The sequence below is a fragment of the Pteronotus mesoamericanus genome, unplaced genomic scaffold (genome assembly GCF_021234165.1).
Source record: "Pteronotus mesoamericanus isolate MK-2021 breed Mesoamerican mustached bat unplaced genomic scaffold, CSHL_Meso_final contig_82, whole genome shotgun sequence".
Taxonomy (NCBI): domain Eukaryota; kingdom Metazoa; phylum Chordata; class Mammalia; order Chiroptera; family Mormoopidae; genus Pteronotus; species Pteronotus mesoamericanus.
Window position 1 is genome coordinate 24,416,097 of NW_026555265.1, and position 10,421 is coordinate 24,426,517.

At 35.4% G+C, this 10,421-nt stretch overlaps 1 protein-coding gene across 1 annotated transcript; it reads right to left on the reverse strand.

Moving 5' to 3' along the window:
* Positions 1-8,273: 8,273 nt before the first annotated feature.
* On the reverse strand, positions 8,274-9,491 carry LOC129080016 (lamina-associated polypeptide 2, isoforms beta/gamma-like). Its single transcript, XM_054585294.1, has one exon. It carries the CDS (start codon positions 9,489-9,491, stop codon positions 8,274-8,276), a length of 1,218 nt encoding a protein of 405 aa, XP_054441269.1.
* Between the last annotated feature and the right edge of the window lie 930 nt (positions 9,492-10,421).

The window sequence follows — 10,421 nt, forward strand, 5'->3', positions numbered from 1 at the left end:
TAAAGGTTTAATGAAAAGAAATGGGAGGAAGATAACAATGGAAATTCATTACCTTATATTAATCACTGGAATCATTAATATCTATTTTGGACAAATCATTATTCTAGGTGTTAAAAAGTTTGACACAGCACCAGGATTATATAATGTGGACTTCATTTTTATTAAAATAGTGTAATGAGCATCAAAAAGTAACAAAGATGTATTCCAACTTTGATAAATAAAACACATGTGCGTGTGTACAGATGTTAAATGTAGTTAATGAAATATGTGGCTGCACATAAGCAGGCATGCTGGTAAAACAGGATATTGATTGAGTAAAAAACTCAGTGAAGGTTTCCAGTAAAAGATTAAAAAAACTATTTCTAAATATCATGGACAGAACAGGGGCCACCCACTTTGAGAATACAGAACATTTTGTGAAAAATCTTAAAAGTACTCAGAGAAAAGTGGATGAGAATGTCATATAAGGACTGCCGTATTTTAGGGAGCATCAAAGAATTTGATAAAGGATTTGAACATCTGGCCAGGAATTCTGATGTCAAAATTCAGAGAATTGAAAGTTTTTCAGAGCACTGAGGAAAAAGGAATGCAAGGACGCTTACGGAGGATGAAGCTAATCATTGGGATGCTCTGAAAATGAAGGCACAAAATAGAAAAGTAATTAAGAGTTATAAAAATTTGGTATAGATTTCTTCTACAAAATCACTTCATCTATAATTGGAAAGTTCTCAGTCCTAGATAACTAAAGAGAGTTTAACACTAATTAGATTGTTGCAGTGACAAGATCTTATTTTTTCACATAAACATAGTTTTCCTTCCATTGACTAGAAAAATATTTTCCTTTTTATTTTATCACAGTAGCTCATTTTGATTATCTTCAGACCTCAGTGCATCACCTACACCTACCCAGTTAATCTGAGTAATTAAAGAAAAATGATGCATAATACATTTATAGTTAAGTGAAATGAGTATAAATATCACATAACAGCTGGAATCCTATACTTGGCAACATGGCACAGTTTGAGCAAAGCAATCATCTTCCTTTCCTGTTGGCAAAACACTTCACTGGTCTCTCTAGTTTTGAGTTCTCTTCAGCATTCGGTGTCTTCTCACTTTGCAATGCACAGAATGCTACTTCCAGATGGACAGCCTTGTTGTATACTATATTTATGCTGCTCTTTAGAATTTTAAAGTGGGAGCAGTTATTCACCCAAAATGAAATGTATCACTTATCGTATATATTGGAAAAGCTTCTCAAATCAGCACGATCAACCAGCTGCCGATGAGCTTAACACACTCAAATAAAATAAAACATATGTAAGTCAGAGAGCATACATTAAAAAATTCTTATCTTATTGAGGAGCATCCAAGTGTATCAGCACTCTAAGGCAAGAAAAAAAATTCTTATCTGTGTGATACTGATAAGGACTGAGGATTGAGGATAATGCAAAAGAAAAAAGAGCTAGATTCTTGCCCTTGAGGAGTTTCCAATCCAGCATGGAGATTAAAACAAAACATAAACACTGGACAAAACATTGAAGGCAGAAAGCATCTGGCAAATGCATTAGGCATATCCTGGTGAGAGAGAGAGAGAGAGAGAGAAAGAGAGAGAGAGAGGGAGAGATCTAAATTGGATTGCCATATAGCAATATAGGAGAAGGCCTCCTGGAAGCCCATGAGTTTTAACTAAGTCTTGGAGATTTTACATACAAATTTCAATAGAAAACTTATATTTGCAGTATGAAAAGAAGTTAACATAAAAATGCATATATTATTTAGAGCAGCCACTAAATTGATTTGGAGTGAAAAAATATATAAAGAACTGAGATAGAACATCAGAGAAATTAATTGAAGTTGAGGTGTTTGGATTTCATGTAAAAGGACAATAGGGAGGCCCAGGCGATGATAGAAAGCATGAAAATGGCATTTCAAGAAGATTAGATTGGTAACTATTTACAGAAATACAGTAAAGGATCACTTGAGTAATTTAGCATAAAGAAATAAGAGTCTGGTGTACAGAAATGGATAGGAAGTGGTAAATTCTCCATCAAATCTTAATTCTCTATAAATTTTTTGGTAAGTTTAGTGCTTTAGCAGCTTGTTAAGGCAGTGCCTTATGAAGTCAAGTCAATAAGAGATATTGCTACCTTTTCAAGCAGATAGTTATAGTGTATAGGAATGCTTGCTGAGTCATGTGGGGTGGGAAGAAATGTGGACATTCGGAAACCACCTAAATTAAAATAAAAACAAATTTTTCTCTTTACTTCATTCCATGTACCGTGCACTCTGACTCATAATCAAGTAGTGTCAAATTATAAATGAGATTACCACCATCTCATTTACCAATTTAAGATGAGGTATCTCTTAAATTCAGTTGAAACTACTCTCAAAAAAAAAAAAAATGATGCCCAAGGAGGGGATACCTCATCTTTCAGGTAGAGATAGTGTTTAATGGTTCTCAAACATTGTCTGCTCAGTACACTTAAAGAGAATGATAAACCATTTTCAATACTGGGCTGGCTATTTATGTGATTCTGTGAGTCTAGGGTTGATGGTGAGTAGTAGCAAGGGCTGCATCATTTCTGAAAACTCTGCAAATATTAACTTGGAATCCTGACTTTCCCACTAAAACTACAATCATGAAAATCATTGACTTCTGGAGTTTTGGAGGCTGAAGGACATTTCTTCATATAAAACTGATTTGTGTAGAAATAAGTGAAAATCAATAAAATGAGAGAAACAAAGTCTATTTATTCTGAGTTTCTTCATAGCAAGGGAGTCAGCCACCATCACTTGTGTTTTGGCAGAGACTCAAAGACAGGCAGGAGAGTGGGGAAGCTTTATAGCTGAAAAAAGACAAGGCTTCTGGTGTGTCCTGATTGGAAGTTGTTGGCATGGAGAAGCTGTAGGCAGGCTAACTAGAGAAGAGGCATTCTGTGTGATTGGTTAGGCATGCATATTTGAATTTCTCTGGTTAGTCCTAAGTTGGAAACAGGAACGAACACAAGGGAAGGTGTCAGTTATTCATGAAGTCCTAGCCATATTGGGCTGCTACAGAAGTTATTTTTTAGCTTCCTGTATTATCACTGGAATATGATATGGCTTCCTACAAGTCTGACATAGCACCTTGGCTTCTTGGACTGTTTATTACAGATAATAATAAATATGTCTTCCTGGGCATATTGCTGAAGGCTGTGAGTCAGAGTTTTAATTTTATATATGGTCTGGCCACAGCCCATTTATATATTTATTCTCTCAGTTGTTATTGATATTTTTTCCTGTAGATAATTGTCCTGCCACTGCTTGATGCTTATTGTATCCTATTGCTTAGCATACATGCAAATGTGTACCATAAGATGTGCACAGATAACTAGTAGGTCTTTTCTTAATGTTTGTGTTTAAAATATTGTTGGTTTATGTTGTTTAGTTAAAATGTCTCTGTATTTAATTGTTAACTTAAAAATGTTTTGGCCTTTATATAAATATCAAGAAATGAAGTTGCCATTCACTGGAGAAGTCTTAACCCATTTTGATAACAAATCCACTCTCTTTTCAAAATTTGCTGCTCTGCTTTATCACATCTCAGAATTGAAGCCTGGATTGCATCCATCCCAACCATTCAATAGCCTAGCTGCTCACTCTGGGGCTGTCAGTGCATCACTGCTTTGCCCTCTGACCCTAAAACCTCCTTTTCTTCATTTCTTCCTACTTCCAAGCACCAGTATTGCTACAGTCACCTATTTTTTGAACCAAAGAGAAGAAAGTAATCACTAATAAGTTTGACTATACTTATATGGACAGTGAAATACAATATTTGAAACCTGGATTGTTTAGGAAAATACAGGGTTGTGGTCTATCATTATTTATGCTTTTCTTACAAGTAGCAGAGGACACTATGCATACTTGCTTAAGCAATGAAGATTTATTATCCCAGGAAAGAAATCCAGAGGCACAATTTTAGGTTTGGTTAACTCAGTGGATTAACATATCCTCAATGATTTTGGTTGGTACCCTCTCTTCATCCATGTTCGGTCATGCTCAGTATGTGGTCTCTTGTCCTTACTGTTCTCAATTCATGAATGAAAGTTTGCTGCAGCAAACTCTGTATTAGGTTTCTAGGGCTGAGTGCTTTAAATGACAACAATGTATTGTCTCACATTCTGGAGCTAGAAGTCTGAAATCCAGGTCTTGTCAAGGTAATTTCTTTTTGAGGGATGCGAAGGAATATCTGCTCCAAGCCTCTCTCCAGCTTCTGGCGATTTGCTGGCAATCTTTGACATTCCTTGGCCATAGTTTGTCAATTTTTGTCTTAGACTAATATAAATATACTATCTGGAATTGGAGGTGGACCCAGGAGTCCTGGCAAATTTAAACCTCAACCACTTTTTCCTTGTATTTATTTTTTAAATAAGGAAGAAGTTTCACATTTGTTGGAAGGCAACATATGGTCACTGTAAGTATAGCACTCAGCCTCTCTAATCTTGGGTGGCTTATGGTACAGCTTGTCATGACTACTGATTTGAAAATGCTGCCTTGCAAGACAGATTTTGAGCATTAAGAGCATAATCAAAGAATCAGGATGACTGTGTTCAAATCCTTGCTTTGCACCTTGCCAGTTGTGTGACCTTAACAAGTTACTAACCTTTCTGTGTCTCAAATTCTCAGTAGTAAAATGATGATGAGATAATAGCACGTGCCTTACACCTAATATATTATAGGTTTGAGTGTAGATTAAATAACAAACTAGGAATGATCATCCCTTTACATGAGCTATTTATGTGGTTGTATTTTGAGTATGTGGCCTACTTTCACATGTGGAAAGATGAGAATTTGAGGTAAGAACTTTATATAAACTTGCTTTACCCAAAGTATTCTCTTAGACCACTCTTTAACATTCCCTTCAGGACTAAAAACAAGATATATATAATTACATATATGAATAATAGATGTAAGAATTAGCTACAGTATAAGAAGTGATAAGGCTGCCCAGTCTAATTAGTGATATTCATGGTTGTACCTGAAGAAAAATAGACCATGGCACAGTGGATTCAGTCTATGGATTTAGATTCTGTTGGCCACTACAATCAATACAAATCACCATAAAATGAAAAATGAAGCAATGATCCATATTGATGATGACATCTAGCCAAGGAAACCCATAGGGTTTGTGCCTGCCCCGGCTTGGGTTGGTTTTATGCCTTGTACATAGAAGCATTTTAATTCATGCTTATGCTTTATACCATCAATCCTACTTGCCCCGGGCTTACTAGATTCACAATACTAATGTTTACTCAAGGAGAGAGGAGTTCTTAGGATGTCAAATTGTCTTTTATGTCTTTCCTTCTCCTTAAGCTCACATTAATGATGCCTTTCTACAGAACAATAAATTAACTATTACTTCTCTTTTTGAGGATGCCAATAAAATCTTCTATAAATAATGAGTGAATAAGCCTTTCTATCCTTCTCTTCATATCCCATATTTATTTTCATTTAATCAAGTCAAATCAAATGCTGTTGAATTTTAGAATTTTAATCTTTGCCATCACATGGAGACCAATCGATTCAATACAGAAAAGGGGTTAACCAGATTCTTAATGCCTTTAATGCCAGATATATAATGTTCTTTATGCTACTGAAATTTAATTATGGAAAATTTCAAAACATATGCAAATTTAAAGGCATATGATGAACCCTTATGTTCCCATAACTCAGGTTCCACCATTTTCAATTATTGCTGTATCTCATTTGCACTAATCTTAGGCTGATCACATTTTAGTTTAAATCAATATATGACTGCGAATTATCTTTACTGTCTCAAAAGTGTTTCAATTTGGACAATGAATTAGTTGGTCATTTTATCTATATACCTTACTAGCTGCTCTTCCCAGCATGCTGCCTTCTTTGAGCTTTTTTAATGCTTCAGATGGGCAGTTTTGAATAATTAACTGATCAATGTCAACCTCTGTGGCTCATTATTTGACTTCAGGGACTGCTTAGTTGATGGATTCACCAAATTCAACGGTATCTTTTGCACCTACAGGAGTACTTCAGTTGCTGAATATAAGATATATGGAATGTTGTTCTGTACTATGGTAAAAGGGTAAGTTAGACCTAATAAATATTCTCAGTGACTTCATAATTATACAATTAAATACAAAGAAAAAAAACCCCTTCAGTTTTTGACATTTCAAAATTTTCTAGTAATTGTCATTTTTTATATACTGTATAAACTTTTTACTGAGAAAATCTGTATGAATATTAAGAAAAATTGAGACATGAGAGGTTTATATCAGCATGTGGTTTTCTTTTTTTTCTTTTTTTTTAGAGGTTAATTACTTTTTATTGTTGAATTATATTATAAGTCTACATCTACAGTTTAATCAGGAAAAAATGCTTTGCATTTACATCAAGGACACATTTATTCTAGAGGAATAAAACAGACACAGACAAAAGACCAGTTACACATCAAAAAAAAAAAAAAAAGGACTACATGTTTTATCTGGTCCTACTTTTGCTATTTTGGACCATACCTTTCCTATTAAAAAACTGATCTTACATACATATTAAGTCTGATTTATCACCCCACATTTTTAAACATTAAATGCAGCTTCTCACAATTTCTATTTATAAACAAAAGATTAAGAGCAAAATGGGAAACAGTTTAACAACAAAGCAAGTGAAAGTAGATCGCTATTACCTTACAGCAGAGAAGTTGAGTAAAATGTGCCCCCTGTGTGGCTCATCTCAAAGAAACACTTTTACTCAGAGAGAGGCAAGCTTTTCTGAGCTAGGAGTGTTTCTCACTCCCTCTGCAGTACTGGGGCCTATAGACATTTCTGGTAAATTGCCTAGTGAAAAATGTCTACAAAATATCTAAAAGCTAAATATCAGAACAAGGTTAATTCAAATCAAAATTGTGTGCTGATCTAAACATACATCTTTAGCTTTTTCCCCTTTTCAAAGTATCTTTTTATTTCAGAAGATATTTAAAAATAACTTACATTTTTTGTGTGCTTTCTGGTAAATGACTGTAAAATAACTCAAACGAGTAAGTTTAAAAGTTTTGTTTTACTTGAGTCTATTGAAATTTCAATTACTTAACCAAGTTATACATGAGGTAAGTTTTAGCCAGAAAAAAAAATCAACCACAAAGAATAAAGTTAATCAACTTCAAGAATACACAAAATTCATAATGCCCGCCTCATATTCAGAGTTTACAAATTCATGTATTAACTACTGTAGATTCAAGAAAAGTTAACTATGTAATTTAAAAGCAAATACCTTCTGCATTTTTAAATCAAATTATGTTGGGAAACTGGAGGCATAAAAACTTGGCAAAATTTGTTTTTGTAACAGAAGACAATGCAATAAGGACTCCAAATGGAAGCTAAGACCAGTGTGTAAAGTTTCTAACTTCTAAACAGATAGACACTTATCTAAAAAATATTTTGGTAGCTAATTGGGTTGACAATATTTTTTGCTGTAAATAAAAAGTACTGTTTTCCAATTATAGCCTTATAGCTAGCTAAACAGCTTTTAAAAACATGTACAGCCAGCTAACAGTCCTTTAAAACATGTACATATGTTACACTAAAGGATCCCTGCTAATATTCAACTGTATTTAAATGGGTCTTACTTAAATAGAACATTCATGATACTAGAAATCTTTTAAAAAGTGAGTACAGTAGGGCTACAATAGCATTACAATTAATAAAAGTTACAGAAGAGATTATTGCTGTACTTTTCCCCATAGACATGAAATTTTTGCTCTAACAAAAAGTACAACCCCAAGTTACTTTTTCTCTTACAATTTCATGTTTCACTTATCTCTAAAGTTTTTATCCAGCAGAGAATAATTCTTAAAACTTTCCTGTAAGAATTCAAAGTATTTAAATGTGTAGCTTCACATTATGCATTTTGCCCTTCTTGTTTCCCAAATACACAGAAACAATATACATTTTTCTCAAAAATGAAATAAGATGTCCACATTAAAAAAATAAAGCCTACAAAAAAGTTCCAGAGCTAATAAAGATTATTCATATGGCACGAAGTGATCTCCTACTAGTCCAAAGTCCAAAACATTTAAATGAAGTCCATTTATATAGTATCTTGTTTGCTTTTCAACGGAACACTACATTTATTGAGGTGAAATCACATTATTTTAGCTCTTGAGTCAACAAGTGTACACAAATGTTTTTTTTACAGTTATTAAAAATAGGAGACCAAGTTGAGTGTGCCAAAGAGATATCATTCAGTTGGAATTTCCAGAGTCATCAACACGTGGAGAGAATGGATTTACCTGGTTGGTTTCCATAGCTTGGTAGACCAAAAACAAAAAAAATGACCACAACAACAAATAGCAAAATTTTTATCCACATGGTAATGGAGCGTCCCTTTTTCGTTTTTTCTGACTTGACATCTGCCAAGGGAACATACTTAGGAATATATTTAGATGAAAAAGATTCCTCCATCCTGAAATCACTGAGTTCTAATGGCCGGCCTGCAGCCCCTTTGATTGGTCTGCGGCAACTAGCACTAATTCCTGTTGGTGTAGATGCTTCAAAGGGAAACATTTCCTTAGGAATATCCCTTTCTATTCTTCTTTCCTCTGTCTTTTCTCCCACTTCAGCTCTTGTCAATGGTTTCTTTGCTGTTCTTCTGGGTATGTCTGAGAATTCAGTGATTGGCAGAATGGGAGCTGCATGCTTGAAATTTCCAGTCACCCTACTGACAACTAAGGTTTCGTTGCTTGAAGCCATTATAGTTTCAGCTATGGGAGTACTCTCTGAAATTATTGCACCATCTATACGAAAATGTTCTGAAGTATCCACCTGATTGTGCTCAACTCTTCTTTGCTTGAGTGTTACTGGAGTCTTTGCTCTGCCCTTTAGTGGTTCTCTCTTCTCAAGCTTGAGCTCTATTTTAGAGTCTTCCTCGTTGTCACTGTATCTCTCAGAGTCATTACTTCCATTCTGTCTTGTATTTTCTGCCGAAGAAGAAATTGTTGGCAAAGGAGTAGAAGATCTTGATTCTGCTCCTTGTTCCCTCAGTTTCAACAGCTTTTTCTCATATAGCTTCCTGGTTGTTCCCACAATAAGGCCAGGATTCACCCCGTATTTCACAAGCTGATCCTGAAGATCTTCATTAGTGAGCTCTGTTGCATCTAAATCATCTTTATCTTCCAGTCTGGGTTTATCAGGTTTCTTTGTGGCTTTCCTGCCGACGGACGCTCGGCTGCGGCCCATGGCAGAGACCCCGGAGCCAAGGACTGGGGTGGGCTCGCGCTCCTCGTCACTGGAGAAGTCTGGGGGCCCCTTGCTGTTGGCGCAGACGGCGAGCGGCTGCCGGTTGCGCCCCGTGAGGTGCTGCAGGTAGAGCTGCACGTACACGTCTTTGTGCTGCTCCCCCGCCGGGAGCGTCACATTGTTGGCCACCAACTCACTCTTCAACTTCTTCATCAGGACAGAAGGGTCTTCCAGAAACTCCGGCATCTCGGCGGCGAATCTGGTTTTCATAATGTTTTATTTTGGAGTTGGAGGAAGGATTTATCTATTCTTGGTGCAGTATTTTGTGTAAGATGGTGATGTATATATGCCAATTACTACTTTTATTAGTTCTCTTAAGTTTTAAGGTGGAAATCAGAGTAGTGAAACTGGAATGGAATGACCAATATGATTAACTCCAAATCAATGATTACTTTTAGGTAAAGCAGACGGCAGCATTCTTTTTCTACTCTATCATATTACAGAATTTCCTCAGATCTTGGAATTTGCTTCCTTCCTAAGATCCTGAGCTGAGCCACCACAAAGACTACAGCTACTCAGGAATTTTCCATCCAATGCAAACCAATAGAGTTCAAGTAAATTTCCAGCTGAGACATTTTAAGAAAATTACATGTCAGGTTTTATGTGAAGTAACAAAAATAGTTAAGATCTTTAAACAATTTTTGAAACTCTCAGTTCATTTACAAAAGACAAAATAAAGACAATCTGTGTGTGTGCGTGTGTGGTGTGTTTGATATACAGTGCTACCTCAGTATTCATTGGCTTCAGAACTCATCAAACCTGATACTTGTCGCATTTTGATGAGAAAAAATGTTTCAGCACTCAGTGCTTGCTCACTACTAGTTGCACTTTGCTAGAACTTGTATGACTCGCAATACCATCCTCCAAGAGAAAAGGCGTCACCGTTCGTTGCTTGCTGGCCACTCATTGGGATGAATTCACGATGAATACTGAGGTATCACTGTGTTGCTATGTGGAGAAACTTTGTTTTATATTTCTCTATATAGCAGGATATATATAAATTTAAAAAATCATTTATATCTGATAAATGCATTAAATCAAGAGAACACAGGTTAGTTTGTAGGTTTTCTTTTTCTTTTTTTAACATTAAAATCTAAGATTCCTATTCATTTTCTT

Coding starts and splice junctions, on each gene's coding strand:
- LOC129080016 (XM_054585294.1), bottom strand. CDS start 9,491: ATGCCGGAGTTTCTGGAAGACCCTTCTGTCCTGATGAAGAAGTTGAAG.